The sequence below is a fragment of the Leptodactylus fuscus genome, chromosome 1, assembly GCF_031893055.1.
Source record: "Leptodactylus fuscus isolate aLepFus1 chromosome 1, aLepFus1.hap2, whole genome shotgun sequence".
In the NCBI taxonomy this organism is placed as follows: Eukaryota; Metazoa; Chordata; class Amphibia; order Anura; family Leptodactylidae; genus Leptodactylus; species Leptodactylus fuscus.
Window position 1 is genome coordinate 309344250 of NC_134265.1, and position 26067 is coordinate 309370316.

Here is a 26067-nt window from a genome sequence, read left to right on the forward strand (position 1 = left end):
TTCTTCCTATGAGATGGCCCCTCCTCCTGTACGGATTCTGTCTGTGCATGCGCTTCGCCTCCAGCGATGATCCACCTCTACTGCAAATGCGTGGATGTGCAGTAGAGGTGAATTATTGGCAGCAGTGCGCACAGTGCTTGGAGAAGAGCACACTCCCTGTCGAATCAGTACAGAAGGAGGAGCTGGAAGAAGCGGGAGGGTAAGTATAATGAGGTGGATGGGGGGAGTAATAGTGATGATCCATTTCCGAAAACGGGGAAATGGATTGTCTCCGGATAATCAGAAAATGTGACCGCCCCAGGAATATGGCTAAATATACATTTTTTATTATGTTATTTAGAAAGTATGAGTGGGGGAGGGTATCTAGATTAGTTGAGGGAATTCCAGTTATCCCAGACAACCCCTTTAAATGTCATGAGCAGCACATACAAGTAAAGAAAAGTCAACCCTTCTATCAACCTCAAATACTATTGAAATATCCATCTAGTTCCCAGCCAGTATATTCTCTACCTCACTGGGCCAATGCATCAAACTATGTACATTTAATAAAAATCTGAGATAAAATGTGTCATCTTCACACATGGAGCTTGTTCGATAAGGTTTATATAGAAGAGTTGGGTTGTCTTTTCTGCAGCTCAATCCATATACCATCCTTTGGACGAAGAATGAGTTCTCCCAACAGAATAAGATCTTTACGGTTCTGGCTTGATTTTACAGTAAATTTTCTCAAAATGGCCGATAACACCACCTTCAACTCCATTAGAGCAAAGCGCTGGCCTGTGTATGATAAGACATAAGTAGGAGATGAATGTTACATCATAAACACGACCTAGTAAGTAAGTAACTTGACCATCACAAACCAGCAGCAAAAAGCTCAGTCATTTGACCTCTTACATTCTTGAATTTCTTTTCAGGTTTTATTCTAGAATCACTTCTAAACACCATTGTATTCTGATTATTTCATCTAGATTGCCATGAACAATGGTGGCCCCATTTCTGGTTTTGTACTGTTGAATTATGGTCGAGTAAAGCGCTGTTCCAGCAAAAAGTAGAAAATATAATTCCTCGGCCTACCCTGAACACAACTATGCGATTGCTACATGCACACACATACTTAAAGTTATGCTGTTATTAAAGGGAACCTGTCAGGTATGTGTTTTCCACCTAAACTTGTGCCATCGTGTGCAATATCCAATAATGTCCTTTCCTATATTTCTCATGGTGTCGCTAATAAGCTTTCTCATACTGAAAAGTGTAGTTATGGCTTTTAAAATCTTACGTTAGGTTCACACTAGCGCTAGTAAACAGCAGTTATACACAGAGCTGGTTGGACCCTCCTGACTATAATGGGGTCCAATAGGTGATGTTATTTTTAAACTGAAACCTGCAGACCAAAAAGTCCTCCATGTAGGGCTTTTTTCACTGACAATTTTTGGCAGATACAGACTCTTAGGGGCGTTCACACGGAGTTAAAGCGCACGCATTTTAGCATAATACACATGTATAGAATACACGTGTAAAAATAACACTCCCATTCTATACACGTTTATTATACTATGTAGTGCTAAGGTATTATTTGACCATCCGGAATCCATATTGACAGTATCTCTTTAAGAATATTAGATGGTAATAGTTAGCCTGTAAGTTCTGTAGACTTGGTAATGTTTAGTGAGAGACGCTGCATGTTTTCGCATAGCTCTCTTATCAATGTTTCTCACAGAATATTGTTATGAGAATGCTGTACCATATAACACTGGTTGATGGGAATTGCTTAGCATCAGGAGTAGGGTTGCGCTGATCTTGGAATTTCAGGATCGTTTTTAAAATCCGATTTCCGATCATTTTCCATTCAATCCCGATCCCAATTCCGATCCCAATGCAAGTCAATGGGATTTTTTAAATAATCGGAGATCGGATTTTAAAAATGATCCTATTCACTACACAGCATGTAGTCCAAAAATTGTTTCAATTTTTGGACCCCATGTTGTGTAGTGATTAACTCCCACCCCCCACCAGTGTCCGCTTATCTGCACAGCTGCAGCTCCCAGTTCTTCTTGGTCCGGTCCTCTGTCTTCACATGACTTCAGAGCAACGTGCGCCCTCCCTGCCCTCCCACCTCCCTAGACTAGTATTGTAGAGATGCAGGGAGTAGGTGGAGCTTGGTGCGGCTGGAGAGTGTGGACGGGGAGACGTGAGTGCATTACTCTCCTAAGCTTCGCCTTCTCTATACTACTAGTCTAGGGAGGCGGAGGCGGGGGCGGGGCGCAGGACGCTCTGAAGCCACATGAAGGACAGAGGACCAGACCAGGAGAGGGCACCCGCAGGACTTCTGAGAAGGTAAGTTGAGCGAAGTTCGCGAGTAGATAGATATTACTGTACATTGACTTATCTAGTAGATAGAAAAGCCAATGTACAGTAGTATCTATCTACTCGTGAACTTGCCTCGTCGTCCTCACAGCAGCGCAGCACACAGTGATTTACCGCAGCCCGCCACTCTTCTGCTTCGTCCCTGTTTTACCGTATATTCAGCTGAGTATATGATAAAACAGGGACAAAGCAGAAGAGTGGCAGGCTGCAATAAATCCATAGGAATGAATGGACGCAGCCGGCATGCAGGGGTTAAGCGGCCGGCCGCTTCCATTCATTCCTATGAGTGCTAAGCTTTTCCCACAATGATTTGCCAGTAGATTGGGATCGGAATTCCGATTGCGATCGTGAAATTTTCTCGATCGCCGATCGGAATCCGATCTTTTCCGATCCCGATCGCTCAACCCTAATCAGGAGCATTCAACATCCGATGAAGGGTTTTTCCAGTGTCAGGTTAACCTCTGAAGAGCTGGCCATTCGAAGGGGGGAAGCCTTATACTGGACAAATGCTGAGTTTGCATAGTACTGGGTTACACAAGCACTTGTTTTTAAATAAGACATAAGTTGAGAAAGTTTGCTGCGAAGTTAGAAGTGTCTGGACCTGCGTGCTAAGGGGACGCCCATGACGCAGTGTGGATCCCAGGAACTCTCTATCTTCGCTGGCCCGCTTCTCCCAGCTGATGCCGGATAGATGATGCCTATAATTCCTGGTGAAGCTTTAACCTGTATATAGATGTGTAATGTAAGCTATGGAGACAATTCTCTGCCTTCGCCGGTCGCCTCCACGGTTGATGATTTTCTTTTCCAGGCAGATGATGATGTAAGCGCTTGGTGTTGATTCTGTATCTTAATCTTTGTATATTAATCTTGGTAACTTGTATTATACAAAAGTGGGCGCAATATCACACTACAGTATCTGCTTTTATTTTCATGTAATCACTGGTTCTTTATATAATAAAATTAGTAAAGCATTCAGAGTTGCCTTCTTTAAAGCCGTATGCGACCCCTTAAAATAGTTGGCAAAACATGCTAAAATGCGTTTGCGTTAACTCCGTGTCAACAGCCCCTTAAGAGTCCAACAAGGATGTGAACATAGCCTTAGAATGATTTATGAAATGTTATCTCGGATAGTCACAAGAATCGGGTGCAGCTTCACTGAGTCATCATTGTTGGACATCAGCTTGATAGCTTATCTAATTACAGGCCCCACAGAGTATGACAGCACCATGACTACATGATTAGATGAAGCTGTTCCCCACCCCAGGAACTTCTTAGAGTAACTTTGCATAAGGTTCTAAAAGCTTATTACTTGACTTTTCAGCAACAGAAAGTTTAGTGAGGGTCAACACTTGGACCAGTTTAGGCACTAAAAACCACCTGACAGGTTCCCTTTTAACATTTTGCAACGTACCAATGCAGTTTCTAAGACCAGCGGAGAAAGGGATGTACGCGTAAGGATTACGACCACTTGCATTCTCAGGCAGAAACCTTTCAGGCCTAAACTCTTCAGGTTCAGGAAAATATTCTGGATCCCGATGCAGAGCAAAAGGCATAATCATTGCATCCACACCTTTTGGTATGGTATAACCTCCTGTGAATTACAACATAAGCATATATGTTATTTATGACTACCTAGGTAAATAGTATGTGGTCATGAAGAAACACACATTTATGCTAAAACAAACATTTAATCCCTATGTTATATGCATTCTACATGACAGACAGATAAGGTTCCTTACTAATAGTGCAATCTTCAGTAGTAGTGCGTGCAAAAAATGGCACTGAAGGGTAAAGTCTAAGCGATTCTTTAATAACTGCTTCAAGGTATCGCAGCTTCTTCATATCATCCATTGCCACTGGCCGGTCAGACTGACCTAATGATAATACAATGAAAATAGCTTTAGGATACAAGAAAGAATGATGTGTTGGTAGAGTTGTGCGCCGTTCCCACGGAGTAACCTGCGGCTCATTCTGACATGTAAACACGTGTCAGAGTGAGGCGCTTTAAAACAAATCCCATTGACTTCAATGGGTGCCGGCTTATACGCGCTACACATTGAAATCAATGGGTTAGCCTCCCATTGATTTCAATGTGTAGTGCACGTAAGCCGGCACCCATTGAAGTCAATGGGATCTGTTTTGAAGCGCCTCACTCTGACACGTCTTTAAGTGTCAGAATGAGCGGCGTGTTACTCCGTGGGAACGGAGTCTTAAAGTGTACTGTTATAAACAACTTTCCATAAATAAACAGTACAGGGGAAAATTAGAAACTTTGTAATACAGTATATCTTATTAAAGAGATCTGTTTTTGTCTTCATTTATTAAGCTGCTCTCCTGCTCCTGGGTGGGATTCTCCTGTCTGGCTAATTGAGTTATTGTCTTATTCTATGTACTTGCAGCCTCCTATCTACAAACCTAGCAGTTATAAAACTGTACAGAGTAGCAGAATGTAGGAGCAGGAATTATATAGTGTCTTTTCTAACATCCTTCGCCTCTTCAAAGACTAGTATGTAATTTAGGAAAATTTCTTTACAACACTTTATCCCCCATACCCACAAGAACATTTTTAAAATTTTTGTTTTTAACACCCTGCCTTCCAAAAACCATATTTTTATTTTTCTATTCACAGAGCCATATCATGTGTTATTGATAAACAGAGAAGCATATAGTAATTTAGCTCAAGAATATTTTTTAGAGGGGCAACATGGTGGCTCAGTGGTTAACACTACAGCCTTGCAACGCTGGAGTTCTGGGTTTGAATCCTGCCAGGAACAACATCTGCAAGGAGTTTGTATGTTCTCCCCGTGATTGCATGGATTTCCTCCCATACTACAAAGACATACTGATAGAAAAAAAAATGTACATTGTGAGCTCTATTAGTCTTACCAAATGTTTCATCTAGCTCTTTGTGCACCTTTTCTTGAATCTCAGGATAGGATCCCAATAAAAACACAGACCAGTTAAGTGCAGCCGCTGTAGTATCATGGCCCTAAACATAGAAGTGTATGAATGTTACTGCTTTATTGCATCATAATACCATTGAAAAGTTAGGCCCAGTTCACATCTGTGTTCGGGTTTCCATTCAGGGAGTCTACAGAAACCTATACACATCAAAAAGCGGTTACCTGGGAAACCCGCGGACCCCATAGACACTTTAATGGGGTCCATGTGGTTTACACTTAATTTCTGCACGAAACATGGAGAGAGAAAAGTTCTGCAAGCAGCACTTTTCTCTCCGCATGTTTCATGAGGAAACCACATGGACCCCATTATAGTCTATGGGGTCCATGGCTTTCCTTAGGTAACTGCTTTTTTATGCGTATAGGTTTCCTGAACGCAGATGTGAACTGTTCCTCATACTGAAATTTTTAGATCGTTATACAACAATATTTACTGTAACTGTGTAAATTAACAAATTTTTAATAATATTTTGTGGTTTTGCAAACCTCAAATAAAAAATGGGATTATACACAAACGTATTTATTTTAATTTTAACCCATTTTGCGCCATTCAAGGTACGGCTTATATAGCCTGATAAATTTATTCACTGGGTCAAAACAAGTACGTTGATATCAAACTGCAATGCTGACAGTGTGCCGAATTTGTGCACTGTCAATTTTACACGTGTGTGTCCTGGTTCCAGAGATATCCATTAATTTCCATACTGATATCACTGAGAAGTGCCAGCCTCATAGATCAGAGTCATCGCTGGGCTATGAGGAATATCCCCTCCCCTCCCTTCACAGTCCAAGTCTATATAAGTGCACCTACTGGGGGCTGTTTCTTGTTGCTGCCCCACCCCCAATGATGCGCAGTTTTGAGGCCACCCTTCTGACAGTGCAGTGATATTGGTACTGAAACTAACAGAACTGATATCTCTGTACCTGGGGCACATATCTGCACAAATTACTGTGCACAATATTCAGCACACTATCAGCATTGCGATTTGGTATCAATGTAATTGTTTGACGCAAAGAATAAATTTTGACTCCATTTTTTATATGCCCTAGTTCAGATTTTATGAGGTAATAGGATGACCTGATCATCCTCAAATAAATCGGTAATTACTAAAGGGCTTGGATCATGACAACGAGCTTCTAAATGTACAGTATGTAGTGTATGAAACATATCCTTCCTTTCAACAATGGAATATTGGGATTTGGGTGAACGGGTCATATGATATCTCCATGGTCAGTACATCATCATGCAGTGAAGCTAAATAACATAGGAGAAGCATGGGAGGTCATGGAGGTGAAGAGAGACTTATTTCATTTGTAAAGTGCTATACTGACCACAGAAAACAGATTTTTTGAGATTCCTTTAGGGCCCCCAGTGTGCTTTAAGATGTACAAAGACAATAAGGACATGATTACATAACATGCTTCTACCTCAAACATGAACGTATCCACTTCTTCACGGATGTCTTTATGGCTCAATGTATTCCCTTCCTCATCAGTTGCTTTCAGAAGCATATCTAAGAAGGCACACTTTTTTTTGGTTTTCTTATCTTCTTTTCTTTTATTATTATTGTCTTGTTCATCGTTGGCTTTTGCATTTTTCAGTTCTTGTGCTCTTTCTATAATTGTCTTAAAACACAAAATCACAATGATACTTCCATTTCGGCTATTAAACATGACACGAGTCTCTGTGTATTAGAATAGAAGGATATCCCTAGCTACCATGCAACATTTCAATGATTTTGATTGTTACGGTCTCATCACTGGTCTTCCAGCCAAGTCTGTCTCATACACTGCTTGTAAATTTCCACTCAGGCACACTGCTTGACCACTGAGCCATCTGTAGTTAGTGCCAATGCTCTCACAGGATGGTCGCAGGAGCTCAGGCCTCTCTGGACTATTCCAAGCTGAACCCGACCAGGTATGGGGACCCTTGGCCCGCCATGCGATCCATCAACATTGTACTCCAGTTCCTACTGCTAGGTCTTATATATAATGTACACAAAAATGACACAGGGAGACATTTTTTAAGACTGATGAGCTTTATGCCAGCCTTAATTCAGTCCCTGCCAGCTGCAGAAGTTGCCAGAATAACTAAAAGGCTCTGAGCTCTTAGCACATGTAGATTTGCTTGGTCGTATAACTTCCAGTTTGTTGCTCTAGAACTCGAAAAGCATCTGTGCCCTCAAAAAAGGGTACAACCAGTTTTACAGAAAAGAGACTAGTGGGCTTATACACCTTGATCAACATGTATACTATGAGAAGATGACAGGCAAAGTGCTGGAGTCCCATTATATCAGCCCCTGGTTTCTGACCTATGTGTGGTCCTGGGCAGGTCTGGAGTAGGCTTCAGCCCAGGTGTGGGTCATAGGCTATAGGCTCATTACTGGCCCATAAAAGGCTGAAGAGCTGGCTCTTCAGGGCAAATCCAGGGAGTTAAAGGAGGCATCTGGATCTGTCCTGTTGCTCTGAGTCTGGTGAGACTGTATCATGCTTATTGGTTTGTTCGTGTGGCTATTAGTCTGTCACACGTATAGTTATTTTATTATTACTGTTTAGTTAGTTGCTCAGACAAGCAGGATTTTATTTCTTATTACTTTGCCTGAAGTTAAGGCTGTATTTTATTTTGCTCATTTTGAGCCTGAAGTCAATGTTTATTTTCCATTTTTTCTCTAAATAAACCTATTAACTGCATATTTTGTGTTCCTGTCTTTGACTGGTTGGGTCTGCACCACTGCTGATACTGAGCTACTTTCCTCTCAGTACTAAGAACCTAATGTTAATTTTTGTAAATTTTGCTGAGACACACAGATCATTGTATAATACTGTGCAAAGGTAATATAGCTCACTCAAGTGCTGCAAACTCTTCAAACAGCCGTCTGATAAGGTCATAGTCCCGGAAAAACCTCTTTAATGCAATGCAAGCAGGCAAGTACATAAGAAAACAAATCCAATATACATCAAGAGAATTCATTCCGCATCCCAAGTTTACAGATAATGCACACATCCTATCTTACAAGGATCTCCATGGTGAGGATCAATTTCACAACTACTCTATAGTATAGAAGTGGGTGGGGAAAAAAAAGGACCTCTAAAAATATATACTCGAGTATAAGCCGAATTTTTCAGCACAGTTTTTGTGCTGAAAAAGCCTCCCTCGGCTTATACTCGAGTCAGCAAAAATAAAAAATAATTTTATTTTTTTTTTTGCTGACTCGAGTATAAGCCGAGGAGGGCTTTTTCAGCACAAAAACTGTGCTGAAAAATTCGGCTTATACTCGAGTATATATTTTTAGAGGTCCTTTTTTTCCATATATATATATATATATATATATATATATATATATATTTTGGGGGGGGGTATTAATGTATAGAATCTACCATAAAATAGTGGGAAAAAAAGAAACTTTAAAAAAAAATAAAACTTCTAAATCCCTCCTTTCCCTACAATACATATAAAAGTAGAAAATGACTGTGAAACACAAACACGTTAGGTATCCATGTGTCTGACAGTGCCCAGTCTACTGAATGTAGGGGATCTGCAGTGTTCCTGTTCCATCGGGAAGGGGTTAATAGGGGTTAATCCTATAATCAGCCAGGCTGAATTCCAAGTGGGGGGGGAGGGGGAGTCCTCAAGCTCAGGGAAGGGGCAGACAGACAACCAAAACACCTCCTCCCCTTTCCCAGCAACCAGCAACTACTGCACCCAAAAGCTCCAACCATATTAATTTTTGAAATTTTCCAGTAGCTGCTGCATTTCCCTCCTAGGCTTATACTCGAGTCAATAAGTTTTCCCAGTTCTTTGTGGTAAAATTAGGGGCCTTATATTCGGGTCGGCTTATACTCGAGTATATACGGTACTAAGCAATTACAAAATTCTATTACACCAATGCTTTCTTATATACGTCTTAAATGGTCCAGTTTGAACAACTCATTTTCATACAGTCTATTGAGAAATTCTGATTTAAAAGAGGGGGTTCTCTTGCTCAGAAACTTCATCTTTTGGCCATGAAGGAGATCAGTTGCAAACAGCGTCTCTCTCTCTCTCTTTCTAGAGGACCCATCCTGCATTACATATACAGTCCACCAATTTACATGGGCACTTTTTATTTTTGGCTCCAGTTCTTCTCCAATGAAAAGAAACAACTTTGTAAACAGTTTTCATTAAACATTTTCTACCTGCAGCTGTCTGCTGTCATGCAGACTGATGCTTTTCTATGGTAACAGACAACAAACAAACCCTGTTTAGAAGAACCCCCCCTTTATTAGCCCCTTATTCTTCCAATTATAAAACTGATCTAGTATGACTGCATGGTCAAATTAAACAGGGTTTGTTGTCTGTTACCATGGAGATGCATAAGTTTGCATTAAACCTGTAGACTTGTATGATAAGGAATTAAATAATAAAATATTAATAATAAAAATATTAATATAATGAAAAGTAAATTTAGGCTATTTTTTTTTTGTTATAGATGCATTAGAGCAATTAAGAAAAGGGTTGCGGTGCCCAAATAAAACATTACATCAGATAATAACTTGCGCAAACTACAAGAAAGCTGAGATCTAGGTTCATATTGTCCTTATTCTCTAAAAAATAAATGCAGATAAAGAGATTCCCTGAAATAGTATCTCAGACAGTTCTAAACAATGTTAAAAGCCTTATATGATGTATGACAACATAACTAACCTGTTCAGTAAATGAGTGGAGAATTTTTAAGTTTTTGTCATGTCTTTTTCCATCTTTTAAATAAGAAAAAATATAATCGGACCATAACCAGGGCATCTTTTGACGACGTTGAACAAAATCACCCATTCTAAAGAAAATAAATATATGTTTGTTAGCCTAAGGTTTTAAAATGTTCACTATATCAAAGTAGAATTTCAACAATTACCAAAATTGCCTATCATTAGGAATATACAGACTTGTTATGTGTAGTCAGTGAATGCTAATAGAATCCAGCTGCAGAGGCGTAGCTAGGGGCTGAGTACAGGGGGGCGAACATGTCCAAGTGGGCCCCCAACTTGCGTACACCAATATTATCACTATACAGTGACTGTATAGTGGTAGGTAACAGCTGTACACAGGGTCTTCAGATGATTTAGGTGAATACAGTGCAGTGCAGTAACATTTTGTGGCTTACCAGTGACGTCTCTGAGTAATTGTTCACATTCCCCGTCTCTTCCATCTGGACCCCCATGACCACTTTGTTCCATCTCTGTAAAGTTTGCAGCACAGACATTGTTGGCTCCTCACTTTTCCAGGGACCTGATTCACATTGTCCTCACCTGCCCACCGAAACCCCCCCCATAATGAATAATACCCCCAAGTACATCTTTAAAATAATAACTTCCCTGTGCACCCTCCCTAAATAATACCCCTTATTAATATTGCCCCAGACAATTCCTAATTAAAGAGTAAAAAAAATAGGGGGATTCCAATATCCGGGACCCTCAGGATCAGCTGTTTGGATGGACTGTGGTACCCAGTGGCGTAACTAGGAATGGCAAGGCCCCGTGGTGAACTTTTGACATGCCCCCCCCCCCCCCCCCCCGACCGACATGGAAGACCTCGTATGCCCCCCTCCTACGCATTCCTGCGCACTCTATTATGCCACATAGTGGCCCCTGCACACAGTATTATCCCCCATAGTGGCCCCTGCACACAGTATTATATCCCTTAGTGGCCCCTGCACACAGTATTATGTCCCTCAGTGACCCCTGCACACAGTATTATGTCCCTCAGTGACCCCTGCACACAGTATTATGTCCCTCAGTGACCCCTACACACAGTATTATACCCCATAGTGGCCCCTGCACACAGTATTATGTCCCTCAGACACCCCTCCACACAGTATTATACCCCATAGTGGCCCCTGCACACAGTATTATATCCCTTAGTGGCCCCTACACACAGTATTATGTCCCTCAGTGGCCCCTACTCACAGTATTATGTCTCTCAGTGGCCCCTACACATAGTATTATGTCCCTCAGTGGCCCCTACTCACAGTATTATGCCCCACTGTGGACACCCATAAACAATTATTATACTGAAAAGACCCCCGAGTATAATGATAGTGTTTGTGGGACCCGCGGCGTCACTTACCGATCCCGGCCCTGCCAGGATCAGTAAGTAAATAGGGCCTGTTACCAGCTGGTAACGGCCTATTTAAAAAAAAAAAAAAAAAAACACAGAAAAAACGCAGCGGTACCGGCTGTCACCGGGCCCCCTAATGTCCCGGCCCCTGTGGAAGCTGCCTCTGCTGCTACGGCGGTAGTTACGCCACTGGTGGTACCTGTGTAAGTGCTGTGACCGTTTCTCTGTTTTTACAGTGACGGTCATCTCATAGTGGCTATGTAATGTAACTACAGTCTCGTCCTATACACGTTTATGTGACATGGTTGGAATTCCATCACACGGTCACTATAGACAGACAGCGTGTGATATACACAATAGCCACATCATACAGCTAATCAGACGGTATTCCCCAATCTATAATTGATGATTTATTCTGAGGAGAGATCATCAATAAAGGTTGGGGCTTCTCGTGGCGCAAATGCCGAGGTTTGGCCACAGTGTAAAAACCTCGGAAAAAAACGCAGCATTTTACAGTTCCTGCAAAGGATTCTAGTGAATCTATCCACACATTGCCAAAAAATATGTACAGTGGACATGCAGCGATTTCAAAAACCATTGTGGTTTTGGAAATCGTAGCATGTCCATTAATTCCTATGCAGATGTTGGCAGTTTCCCTATAGGTATAATTGAAGCAGAAAGTCCGCAGAGGTTACTTCTGCAGACCTCCTGGGAAAAGCACTGCAGGAAAAACCATGATGTGTCTTTTTTCTGTAGCCCACCTTAACCACTTCCGGACCGCCCATAGACTTTATACGTCCGGGAAGTGGTTGACTTGTTCTGACAGGATGTACCGGTACGTCCAGTCAGAACACAGCAGCTGCACGGAGATCGTGCAACTACTGAAGCTGGGAGCCGGCTGTAACTTCAGCCAGAGCTCCCAGAGAGATGGCAGGGAAGATTTATTACCTCTCCTGCCGTCTCCATCGCTGTGTATACAGCACTCAATGAGTGCTGTATACACAGCTATGGATGCTGCCATAATTCAGCTGCCCTCTGACCCGGCGGTCACGTGATCCGCCGGGAGCAGAGTCTTACAAGAGCTGCTGGGTCCTACAGGACCCCAGATCAGCTCAGTAAGCTGTATATACAGTGTGCAGGAGGCTGTATTTCTCCTGCAACTGAGGTTAAATGTAGCAGCCTCAGTTATAGGAGAAATCAGCCTCCAGTACAAAAAAATAAGTGATCAGATGTCCCCAAAGGTCTCTTATCACCTTATGGGGACACCATCTGAAAAAAATAAAATAAAAATATAATAAAAAAGTTTTTAAAAAATGTAAATAAAATAATAATAATAATAAAAAAAATTAATATGCTAATAAAACACCGTTATTAAAGGTTATAGCCCCACCCCCGACGACACCATACAAAATAAAAATTACCATAACGGAGAGGAAAAACTGTATTGTAAAGTTTTTCAGTGACACTTTGTGTTATTAACTAAAAAAAAAATTTGAAAACCAGACACAATTTCCCTATTTTGTTTATATTTTCCCAGATATAAAAAAAATTAAAACACACTTGAAAATAAAAACAACATAAAAATAAAGCCCTATGTGTCCCCGAAAAAAGACGCAAAAATTAGTTGACTGAGACATACAGGAAAAATGTTACAGCCCTCAAAACCACACATACATAATAAACCTAAAATGTGTCTGGTCCTGGACCACAAATTGGCCCGGTACTGAAGTGGTTAATAAAGTCCAAGTGCCACCTGAATTAAATGAATTGATCCCTTATTTTATGCCTCTGATTATCCCTGACATAAATACTGCTCCCCTAATGACCCATTATATAAATGATGCCCACTAATAGCCCTTATATAAATGACTTCCCTTATGTTCACAATGCTCCTCATATAAATGACCCCCCATATAGTCCTAAGGCCCATAATGAATATTTCCTTATAATCCCCCCTCTTAACCATCCCCTTATGCTATTAAAGAACACACAACTGCACTAAAAAAAACCAAAATAATAAGTTATACTCACCTACCTGCGAGCCCGATGAATAGAGCGACTGCTGCCTCCTCTTCTTGACCCACGCTCTGTACACAGGGTCCACACATAAGATGTCATCGTCTTGGCACAGGAGGGTGTCACTCTATGACGTCATTGTGCCGCCGGGCTATGTAGAGAGCAGACGTGCTGCCTTCTGTCAGTGTCTTGTAAACCGCAATTCTAAAGCGCCTTGCAGTTTACAAGACTGTTATCTTGGAGGAAGGGTTTTAACTAGATCGGTGAATGCAGATACCAGTCTAGTTAAAAGTAAAGCATTAATGGCGGCCCTGGGGTGGGCCCCTCAGATTCAGTGGGCCTGAGGCAGCCGCCCCCTCTGCCCCCCGCTAGCTACGCCTCTGTCCAGCTGTCTTATTATTACGCGGTATTCATTCATTACCTTGGCACTCAACCAAATCTACTCTACCACTCAACAATGATTCACGGCTCTCTGTATACAGGTATATATACACTACAATGTAGTCCAAGTAGGGACCAGGCACAATCTACATATTAAGATAATTCTATTACCTAATACTTACTCATAAATAGCTTTGATATATTCAGAATCACTGTTGCTCTGTGCATGAATTTTCCTTCCCATGGCTGTCTCTACAAAGAAAGAAAAATTATGTTTACAGAAAATAATTGAATTTGTAGAAAAAACAATTTGTAATATATAAAAGATTAATGGGCTCAGGTCTAGTAAAAAAAAATAGTACTAGACACACCAAATACAGATGTATTATGCAAAAATATACAGTCTTATTACAGTTGGGTAGGTTTACAAATACTGAAAATGCAAACAGGCTACATTCAGTGATTATTGACCATTAAATTCAATGTCTGTGAAAGGGGGCTATTCATATGATCGTTATTTTGGCAGTGCATTGTAATGGACCGTTAAAGTGTAGGTCATTTCCTGTATTTGTATGTTTTCACTGATCCCTCCATATACTCAAATGTATGTTTTTCATGGCAGTTTTCCACATCGGTTGTCTGAATGTAGCCTTAGACTTAGACAGTCTTACACTGCCCCAGATTCATCAATTACACTAGTTATTACACTAGTCTAGTCCTGCAGCTTCTATTAGTTGGCTTAGTTTATGGCAGAAAAATGGGGCATTTTGGAGGAACGGAGCCACAACCTAAGCTACATCTACTTCCAACTGAACCACTCTTCTTTCCACTTGAGTAATGTGCTGCAATGTAGGTATTTGTACCTTTTTTGGTACAAATTACACCAATATTCTGGTGCATTTTGCATACTAAATCTCCCCCATGTTTTTAACAAGCAAAACAAAAAATTAGGTTAAGTACAGGTAAGTGACCAGAGAGATTTTCTATGGTAATGGTTTCTTTAACAAGGACATTAGTATAAGTCATTTAACTCGAGTACCCTCACAAATTATGAAGATGCTGTGACCATCAATATACATAGACCATGTGTAGTTAGAGCTCCCTGCATGCATGGGTGTAACCAGCTGATCATGGTCACTGGTCAGGAAAAGCCTGGTTTCCCAACCGCTATACCTATTGATAATGTAAAGGGGCCCGGACGAGCTGCTTTCCATTAGATGCCAGCCCAGAGGAGGTGACAATTTTTTTTAAAAAAAAAACACTTCTATTCACCTGTCCTGGGCTCAGCATCTTCTCTGGCGCTCTTCTGGCTGGTGACTGAGGTCAGGCCTCACTGGTGGAGCCTGTGATTGGGCCCCAGCAGTCATATGGGGAGCACCAGCGTCATAACACCCCATGTGACTGCTGAGGTCCAATCACAGGCCACAGCAGTGAAGTCTGGGGAGCAGGACCTCAGTCTCCAGCAGAAGAGGAGCAAGGAAGATGGGAAAGATGCAAGAAGGAGCCAAGGATTCCCAGGTGAGGTAAGGTGAATATATGTGTGTTTGTTAGTTTTAATCACCTCTCCTGGGCCTCTACTGAGGAAACCCTAGAATATAATAATAGCACCGGCTGTGGGTGGGGGGGGGACTCTTGGGAGCATATAATACTGGGTGGGGGCCACTGTGGAGCATATAATACCATGTGGGGGCCACTGCACAGAACATAATGCCCTGTAAGGACTGCTGATCAGCATATAATGCCACATGGGAGCCACTGCATAGCATATAATGCTAAATGTGGGACACTGCCCAACATTTAATGTCATGTGGGGGGGCCACTGCGCAGCATATAATTCCATGTTGGGGCCACTGTGCAGCATATAATACTGTCCCAGCATTGTATACATGCAGGAAACTGCGCTTGTGGGTAATAAAGCTGTACCCCTTTCAAGTATCTGAGATATCGCTGCTGCAACTCCCGTAACCATCAATATTAAGAATTTTCTCTAGGGAGAAGGTAAAGGACCTTGGACAAAAGTTTGCACTGGGGCCCACAAGACCTTAGTTACGTCATTGAGGGTAACTAAAAGCTTGCAGGTCCTAATGCAAAAACTAGGCTTGGGCCCCCTGAGCAACATCTCACAACAGTCAGCTGCAACTGATCCATACATTTTATCAGCATTTACGTTTTTCATTCTTTCTCTATCAGGGTCCAGACCACAATGGAAACTTCTTCAAGACATGTTATTCACATAATTCCTGTTAGTACCAACCACAGTAATTGTTCCCCCCCTTTTGTGTGACAACCTTCTTCACATGTCTTGCTCCAGGGGTAATAAGTTTACTCTGTGTAGACAGACAGCCATCAAAGGGAATGAGAAAGGAGATGAAAGAAGTTTAGCAGCCTCAGGCCTCTTTCCTAGACGTTTATTGTTTGTTCTCCTACTATATATTTTCATATAGTGTACGTGTCATGTATTCAGTCTGCTTCTGACTATAACACTAAGCAATCTTTCCTCGTTCTCTAGGTATGTAAATGTTTATCATTTAGATTTTTTTCAATTTCTTTTTACAATTGTAAAATAGATTACATTTGGCTTGTTGGGCAGGGTCGGACTGGCCCACCGGAGTGCCGGGGAATCCCCCGATGGGCCCCCGGGCCCCGACTATACTGATGCTTATTTTAGCATAGGCAGGGGCCCGATCCATACCGATCCAGCCCATTGATGGGGATGGATCGGACCCCTGACATTTCAATCGGGCCCCTGCCCATGTCAGAGGAGGATTAGGGGAGGCGCTTAGGGCGCCTCCCCTAATCCCAAGAACCAGCGCAAGGAGAGCTACGGCTCTCCTTGCGCTAGTTCAGCCATCTACGTATCAGCATAGGCGGCGTCATCACGTCATCACGCCGCCTACGCTGATACACAGATGTCTGAGAGAAGAGGATGCAGCAGCAGCGGGAGCAGCAGCACGCGGTCGGTAAGTATGAGAACTTTTGTTTTATAATAGGCCGCTGCCTGCTGGAGTATCTACCAGCAGGCAGCGGCCTATTTACTAACCCGGACCTGCTCACTGCCGCCCCCGCTTCCCCTTGTACTTTAGGCCGCGGCGGGCGGTAGTGAATAGGCCCGGGCCAGGCCGCAATCCCACTGCCGCTAATATTATACTCAGGGGTCTTTTCAGACCCTCGAGTATAATAATCGGAGCCCCAGGGGAGGTGAGAGAACATAAACAGTGTTACTCACCTCTCCGGGACCCGATGTTACTCCTAGTTGGCTTCGGGGCTATATGGTAATGCCCAGACGTCACGTGGTCTGGAATATTACCATATAGGCCCGAAGCCTGTTCTAGCAGTACCATATAGGCCTGAAGCCTGTGGTAGTAGTAGTAATAACCTGTTACTGCGAGCACAAGCTTTGGGCCTGTATGGTAACAGGCTGTTACTGCTACCACAGGCTTTGGGCCTATATGTTACTGCTACCACAGGCTTTGGGCCTATATGTTACTGCTAGCACAGGCTTTGGGCCTATATGATAATATCCCAGACCACGTGACGTCTGACAAATTACCATATAGGCCCAAAGCCTGCTAGGAGTAAAATCGGATCCCGGAGAGGTGAGTAACAGTGTTTATTATGTTCCCTCACCTCCCCTGGGGCTCCGATTATTATACTCAGGGTCTGAAAAGACCCCCGAGTATAATAATAGTTCATGGGTGTGCAACTGTGGGGCATAATAGAGCTTGAAGGGTCCACTGTGGCCCCTGTAACCTCTATTATGCCCCACAGCGTCCCCCCTGCAACCTCTATTATGCCCCACAGTCTATTGTGCCACTGTGGGGCATAATATAGGCTGCAGGGGCTGCTGTGAGATATAGATGTAACCCCCTCACAGGAGTTACTAATGGTTATTTGGCCATAGAAGTGCCTTACATGTTATGATAGTTTGTATATGTTGCCATGTTTATTCTGTATTCATTTGTGTAATGTTGTTAAGCTATTGTTCTCTGGTATCACTTGTCCTAGTGAGCTGTGGTCTCCATAGCAACACACACTATAGTGGGTGGATCTGTAGCTGGAACAGGAAATAGTCATAGCAGAGACAGGAAGTAGTATTCTGTAAGAGCCAGGGAAGGAGAAGCAAGGAGAAGTGTGGCAGTGGCCATCTTGTGTTTCAGACACTGTGCTGTGAGGATTTCCACAGCAGTAGCAGGACAGAGAAGCTGTGACAGCGCCCCCATCACTATCAGTAAGAGGACAGGATTACATCAGGCTAAGCAGAGCTATAACCCTGGCAGCCTGCACCGACCTCTACAAGGTAAATGAGCCCCTGCAGTAGACCAGAAGCTGGACCTGTAGACATCTTAGACTCTCTGCTAATACAGGGGAAGGTGTCAGCCAGCTACAAGCCCCTGTGCCACAGCTCACTGCTACAGGACAAGTGACCAGCAGATGCCTGTTACAATAAAGCAGTGAGCACTTCTACTGATCCTGGCCTGGACATTGCCTTCCTTGCAGCTAAGCCCTGGGCAAATGCTCTTTGTTGGAGTAGAGCACTGGCACCCACATCACCATCTCAGCCCAGGGACCAGCGGGTGTCCCAATACTCCAACTGGCGTCACATCTAACTGACTCTGCCTATTTCCCTGTGCACCTCTCCTGGGAGTTCTGGTGCCTATAAGGTCACCGTGACAGTCCAGCCTCCTGCACGGTTCTCCCGGGGTGGTCGCAGTTTTATATATATATATATATATATATATATATATATATATATATATATATAATATAGGGGTTGGATGTGTGGAGTCAAAGATGTCTGTGTTTCAAACTTTATAGAGTCAAGTCACAGCTGGAAGAAGTGGTCATGGCGGTCCAAAGGGAAGAGACAGGAAATGTGGGAAGACGTCTCCTGTGAGTATTACTGCACAAAATATCACATTGCATTGTATTTATTGTAATGTTGTAATTTATTGTAATGGTACTGCTAGCACCCCCAATCCCCCCGCTGTCTGAGACGAACAATCGAAAGATGCCCCCAAATCTTTCAATTACTACAACTCCCAGCAGCTCCAGATGCCCTGGAACTGTTGAGAGTTGTAGTCCACCCACCCCATAGATAATGTCCCACTCTATTGTTATGCTGGTGCCCTTTTCTAGAGCTCCAGCATAACAATATCCAAGTTTCAGAAACCGCTGAGGACTTAGGGTATGTTCACACATCAGTATGCAATCCGTCCGTTTGAATTCAGTTTGACACTTCAAAACGGACTGGTACACATACTGATCTCTACTCTGTTTCCAATTGCTACTTTTAATCCCCTTATCTGTCCTCTAGGGGACGGAGAGCGTTTGCTATCAGCATAAAAAGGTGTCCGTATACAATCAGTATGTGCCTCAGTCCGTTTTGAAGTGTCAAACTGAATTCAAACGGACGGATGGCATACTGATGTGTGAACATACCCTTATCTGCCTGAAAATGGCTGACACCTGGCGGACTTCATTATGTTAATGAGGTCTGCCACTGTCTGTGTGTAACCGCCATTTTGATAGTCCACCTCTCCGTCATTCTGGTCCCATTGTGGATCTGTATGACGGAGAGCTTGCTGCTTTTGTGAACCTAGCATAAGGCTATCTCTACACTATAACTTCCGCCATACAACCAAAGATGTGTTGCCCTGTGATTCTTTCACTCATGTTATTGAATGGAGTCACATTGCAACCTGAGGGACCCAATGCGACTCCATTCACTAATGTGAAAGAGTCCCAAAGGGACACTGCGATCTTTGGTTGCATGAAGGAAGTAGTAGTGTAGCCATAGCTGTTTTGCACACTGTATTGTGCGTGAAAATGCACTTTAAACGTGTATAATGGCAAAAACTGGACGGGGGATATTACATATGGCAGTAGGGTGGGTCCCTGGAAATAATCCCACTGGTGGGCCCTAGGCACCCCAGTCCGACCCTGTTGTTGGGGATCAGTGAACGGCATTGTCTACATGACTCAAGGTCAGGAATGTGACACATCTGAGGTAATGACGCTAAGAAGCAGAGTCTTAGGTGTAAAGGTTCGGTTAAAAGACAACCTAGACTCCTAAGAACGCTATTTATGTACAGTTATATTACTGTCATTCAGTGATGGCTGAGATGGGAGTATAGAACTCTTATGTATTCTACCTCCCTCTTGGCCTGTACAATTGGTAATGTGCACGGCGCCTCTGTAGGCCACCGCCAAACTTGTATCTTCTCCTCCCCCAGGTTCTGTAAAAGAGCAGTGTAGCAGATGGGGAGAGAGAGGTGAGTGCGATTGTTTCACCTCTATCTAAGCAAAATTTTGTACTGAAACCAGGACCACATGATTTATATCATGTAGCCTTGGTTGGCTAAAAAAAGGGAGGTGAAGTCCCCTCACTAGGAAGTTTTATGTGCTCATCAGTCAATGACTTTGAGTAACCTTTGTAATATATTGAACCCCCCATTAAACATTCCCCCAGTAATAACCCATTCCTAACATGCCAGGCCTTTAAAGATGGCAACCACTTTAGCCACCAGGTCTCCACTATATTGCACAGCGAAGACCCGGAGCAAATGCTGATTGCAAACATTGCTGTTTGTGATGCTCTTACTCCCAAAGTGAAAAATATCCTCCTGAGGACAGTCCTCGGTACCTTGTCAGACAGCTCCCTTGTGGCGAAATCTTGGGAGCCCTCCTCTTCATATGGCAGCCAGGAGCCTAATGAAGGCTCCCAGGAATGTTGTAGGATTATAACTATTGAGGGAGGTCTATACATAAGAAATGCTTGATGGTGCTTACCCTTATGGTGCATTAGCCCTTTAATGTGTTATTATCAATACTCTCACATACCACATATTATATCCAAAGCACAGAGCGTTATCTTCATGAAGCAGTTAAAAGATCCTTTGCCAACATGACTGCTGAGCTTCTCCACCAATATTTTGGATTGTTCATTCATAACTTCTACGAATTCCGCGAGAATAGCAAAGTGGAACGAGGGTGTGAACATCTTCCTTCTGGATCGCCACTTATCTCCAGTGCTAGAAGGTTATAATAGACAATATTAATTAACAACAATAAGAAAAAATAAAATACTGGAAAAACAATACTAGGAACATGATTAATATGACAAAAAGCACTATTTATAAGTAAATAGATCGTAGAAAATGGGATTTGACCTGAATTTTCCAAAAGTTAGACCTAAACCGAATCTTTGTTGGATAATCACAAAAGAGCCAGGAATGAAATTATTATACTTTAGGATCTGTTCAGACCCCAGAGTATGGTAAGTGCATATCAATGTGAGGTGTGGAAACATAATAAACTGCTATAGTCACCTTCCCTCACCTCTCCTCGGCAGCCTCATCACATTTGGCACTCCCTTCTGACCTCCTGGGTAACATCATATGCATTGTAGTCACCACAGTATTATTCATCATTATTTAACTAATCTGCCTTCTTTCCTCTACATTAGTATGGACAGAAACATAAATTTAAACCTAAAGAAACATTAGCATGCGCTCATCACAATTTCTGATATGACAGCTGCGTTAAGTAGGGTGCAGTCTACAACGCTGATGAGGCCTGAGCACCAGGAACAGGTGTTACAAGGGCTAGCGGATAATGCTTCCAGCTGCTTTTCTACCAGCCAGTCAGTCACTACCACCAGTATTGTTCATACCCAACAGTCTGCCCAGCAGAGTCATACAATCCATCCACAATCCATATTTGTGTCATTTGCGGTTTGGAGTTAGATAGGGAGAGACGTTGTGCTGAGGGCGAGAGAGGATTTAGGTTTGGATAGGCAGGAAAACTTAAAACCAACAGCTCTTTAAAGAGCTAAACTACTTCACCAGTGTATATACACCACTAGTATATACACTTAGCTCATAAAATTTCTCAAAAGCCCTTTTTAGGGCTCAAGCTCTCCACCAGTGGTATACTCTGTATACCTGTCCCATAGGGGTAATAAGAAAGCTGTATACTGTTATCTGGTATACATGGCAGTATATAGGCCCAATATATCTACCCTCTGTATACAAAAAAACATACATTTATATACAGTCCATCAGTTTGTCAACTCACGCACACAAAAAAACCCAAACATTTGTATACATCTCAAAATGCACAAGTCTAGCGCAAAGGGATGGGGATGAGGCCGGGGGCGTGGAAATGCAGCTGGGGAGCAAGTTTGCAGTCAAGCTACAGCGCATCCAATGGCTACTGGCTAATGGCTACAGCCAGCATCATGCTTCTCCACAATCCCTGGCTTGATGGCTATATTAAGCAGGGTAGAAGATTGACCAGGCCTGAGCACCAGGAACAGGTGTTGCAGTGGCTAGTGGATAATGCTTCCAGCTGCTTTTCCACCAGCCAGTCAGCCACTACCTCCAGTCCTTAGCCGTATATTGCAGACATGCATAGACACACATAGACAAACATGTAAAGCAGTTCAATCAATAGAAACAGATTACGACAATGTACAAATATGGATGTGACAGGAAGGAAATGAAGAACACCAGAGGGCACCATAACAAGTATCTAACAGCAATAGCTAATCTTAGTGTCTACACATGAGACAACCCCTTTAGATATTCTTATTCTTATCTTGTAGTTAACTATGTGACTACCAGATGTCCTCAATACTCCTCAGTGACTGCAGTGACTAAGTACAATTGATACAAAAGCCACAAACAGGTAATTTTTGTTTTTATAGCTAACAGCACGAGATGATATGTATATATATTTTTAGATTATATATATATATATTTTTTTTTACCTTGTTAGAAGACCTAAACCCAGCCAAGGATGAAGGAACTTATAAAGGAAGGACTTGTCCATGTGTTTTGAAGTGCTTAGTATTGGCTAGAAGACAGAAAATAAACAGCGTAGACATTGGAATGATGGATATTCATGCACAGCAACATACATTACTATCCTGCAAGACACTATATAGCTCCTCTGTATTCTACAATGCAGCAATGCTTCTAGGGAAGAACATCTACATGACGTAGCATCCAATAAAGCATGTACAATGTTGTCTTCTTACAGATTCTATATGAGGGGCCTATAGAGGTACCACAGAAATACAGCTCTGTACCTCACTCCGCGTACCCAGCCTTAATATGACCATGCTATGAGATTGGCATGTGGTCAGTGCTTGCTCGGTACAGGTGTCCCATGTTACAAAAAACAAAGGTCACTTTAAACTGAGTCTTTCAGGTGATTTTGCCCTATCAAGTAAGATATATCTTTGTTGCTGTTCTCCGCATTTTCATTTCCTTAAAACACTTGTCCCCAATATGTTACTCACCTCTATAGTTTCTGCATGATACAAGATCAAGAAAGGGAGAGGTCCAATCCAAAGTTTTACCAGTGGACGTTTTCTGAACACCTTGGCGAGTAGAACCATTTGCTTAAAGAAACCTGGAAAAAGAGTAGCATTAAAAGGAATGGAAAATATAAAGGAGGCTTTTCTTTTTTTTTCCTTTCTGCTAAATCCTTTCCTGACTTTGGTGCAAAAAAATACAGCAACATTTCTAATCCAAAAATCATCTTATCTGCAACATGAAGCCTCAGTCTAAGGGCTATTTTTTTTTCTTAAGAAGGTATGTAACCCATCAGAAGTTGTTCAGAATTTTGGTGTTTCTTATTTGCCTGAATCTGCATACAACTCATATAGGTAGGTTAAGGTCACCTGAATCAAAGTGTTTTGTCAATATGCAAATGAGTTCTGTAGGAGCAACAAGGAGGGTTGCCATTGCTCCAAAGGGGTAAGGGTACATTCACATCTGAGTTTGGAGACTCTATCACAGTATGAGTCGACAATTGTCTGACTTTTCGTCCCCCAGTTTCAGTTCAAAAGAACAGACATCTGACAGATCCTATTATAGTCGATAGTGTCCTTCAGGTCCTGAATGTGACTGCTGTTGTTGCGCTGCCTGTATGTGACATTGTTGCTTCAAATACTGCTCATGTATATATGCTGAGTTCTGGTGACAAACTCCCTATAAGTTAACTATTTCTATAACTGATATCCTAGTCTCAGGTCTCTTGCACATGGCAGCGACGTTTTTGATGGATCTAAACTCTGTTAAATGCATCTGTTTTAGTCCATGTCTTTATTCTGTTAATCAGTTCATGTGTTAGGGTGCATGCACACTACGTAACGCCGGGCGTGTATGAGAGCCGTACACGCCGGCGTTACAGCAGGGCTGCCGAACACTTCCCATTCACTTCAATGGGAGCGCTCGTAAACGTCGCTGTTACGAGCACTCCCATTGAAGTGAATGGGAAGTGTTCGGCAGTCTGCTGTAATGCCGGCGTGTACAGCTCTCATACACGCCCGGCGTTACGTAGTGTGCATGCACCCTTAGTCAGATTTACCGGCTTGAACTTTGTGCTGGAAGCAGGACTTGGAGCAGAATAGTTATCTAGGATGCTATGAGTCCCTGCCTCCCAGCGACATACTCTCCTGTACGCTAATGGTCTGCTCATACGGCGAAAAATGAAGAGGAATTCTTTTCATTTTCCGTCAGCATTTTCGCCGCGATCTAGCTGCGACAGGATGCTGATGTATCAGCTTTCCGTCGCGGTTGATCATCACTATTGAGCTAGGATTTCCGTGCCTTGATGAAGCTCAAGCCAGTAAATCTGTCTGACACACGGACCGGGTGAAACACAATCATGTGCAGCTCACCTAAGTCTGTGAAAAACAGCAAAACTGTGTGCATGAGACCTTACTATACCTACATTGTACCTTTTATTATACCTGTGATGTAACACCATTGCCGTTGGAATGTTAGGATTACAAAAATTCCATCTGCAAATATTTCATTTGTTTAATTTGCGCTGACCGAGTCATTGAAACTAACATTTAGTGTTTACTGTAAATGATACAGGCAAAAGTATTGTATTGTATCAGTATGCCAGAAGTAGTTTTAATACTACAGCAAAATAAAAAGCAGTGGAGGGGTATCAAGGCCACTAAGATAGTTTTGTGGTGTAAAAAATTCACAATTATGAGCACAAACCCATTTTGAATAACATGCTAATTTTACCTGCATTTTTCCTGTAGACTTACTGTACATAGGGTGGGGAAGGTAAAAATGAAAACTGTAGTGGAACAGCAGCGAAAAACAAGCGTTTTTGTTGCGTTTTATAACATACTATAATATACCTGCATGTGATTTTAGAAACTATAAATTAACCTATTTACCTCTGAAAACAAAAACGGCACCTTGAAAGCATTATAGTACACATTCAGTATAAAATGTATAGAATCCTCAAATAAGTCTCTACCTTACAGAAGGTCTGGTTGCCCTTGTTGAGCTCCTCTCATGCTGGGGCATAGCCCATTATATCAAATGTGTTGACATCTTGTTAAGTGTATATTATGGTGTATATTATGGTGTATATTATGGTGTATATTATGGTGATTTTTATGATCCATATCTGTATCATTTGCTAAGTGATTTTTGTGATACTCTGTTTTTTTAAACACTTTATTCTATGTAACATTAAAATGTATATATCCCTAAATATACTGTACCTTCACCAGTTGGCTTCAGCATCAGTGCATTCCCCACCAGGGGATAGTTGGGACCCACTGCTGGGATTGGCTTCATTATTTTCCATTTCCTATAATAGTCAATGAAGAAAGGGACAACAAAGAAGAGTATGAGGGTCAGCAGCACAACAGCTGCAGTGACCCAGACCAGCAGACGCACCTCTCCCCGCAGCAGCTCCATGTATCCCTGCACAGTGATGTCAGGGAAGGAATATAGCCTGTAGTGTATGATGGTGAATGTGCCCTAGTATTTATAAGATCCCCAGTTATCTCTATTCTACATCCCTGGTTGCGCACACAGCCCATCAGATTTCAGCCAATGCTCGCTGGAGGGATGGGCTGACACATTGCTGCAAGTCAGGGGCATAGCTAAAGGGGGTGTAGAGGTAACAATCCCTACCTAGCTCTGGAACTTCAAGGGACTCAAAAATTTCTCTACAACATAAGAAGTCACCAGTATTATAAAAGCACATTACATGTTCAGCATTGGGGCCCTGGAGCTTCAGGTTAAGTCTCTGCCTCCAATATCCCTATAACATATAACAGAAAAAAAACAAATGGGGGTATCAGACAATGTCTGGGGGAGTGGGGAAACAAGCATCAGAAGGGGAGTAACGGGATGACTGGGGACCAAAAAGGCTCTGTCTCTAGCGGTGAAGCACCTGCAGCACACCTAATGTAGTGTATTTAAG

The 26067-nt window shown here is 42.4% G+C and overlaps 1 protein-coding gene across 1 annotated transcript; it reads right to left on the reverse strand.

Annotated features, from left to right (window-relative positions):
• Positions 1–510: 510 nt before the first annotated feature.
• LOC142184281 (cytochrome P450 4V2-like) lies at positions 511–25633 on the reverse strand. Its single transcript, XM_075259063.1, has 11 exons — positions 25358–25633; positions 23120–23232; positions 22586–22671; positions 20656–20846; positions 13998–14067; positions 10012–10138; positions 6756–6953; positions 5254–5356; positions 4107–4241; positions 3779–3958; positions 511–777 (listed from the first exon to the last, which is right to left on the reverse strand). The coding sequence occupies exons 1-11, from the start codon at positions 25554–25556 to the stop codon at positions 602–604; spliced, it is 1578 nt and encodes a 525-aa protein (XP_075115164.1). The 5' UTR covers positions 25557–25633; the 3' UTR covers positions 511–601.
• Positions 25634–26067: the final 434 nt, after the last annotated feature.

Excerpts from the sequence above, each read along its gene's own strand:
- LOC142184281 (XM_075259063.1), bottom strand. The coding sequence starts at position 25,556 with ATGGAGCTGCTGCGGGGAGAGGTGCGTCTGCTGGTCTGGGTCACTGCA. Across the intron at positions 14,068-20,655 it reads TGCTTTGGATATAATATGTG|AGACAGCCATGGGAAGGAAA; the intron begins GTATGTGAGAGT and ends CTTTCTTTGTAG. Across the intron at positions 10,139-13,997 it reads TATATCAAAGCTATTTATGA|AATGGGTGATTTTGTTCAAC; the intron begins GTAAGTATTAGG and ends TATTTTCTTTAG.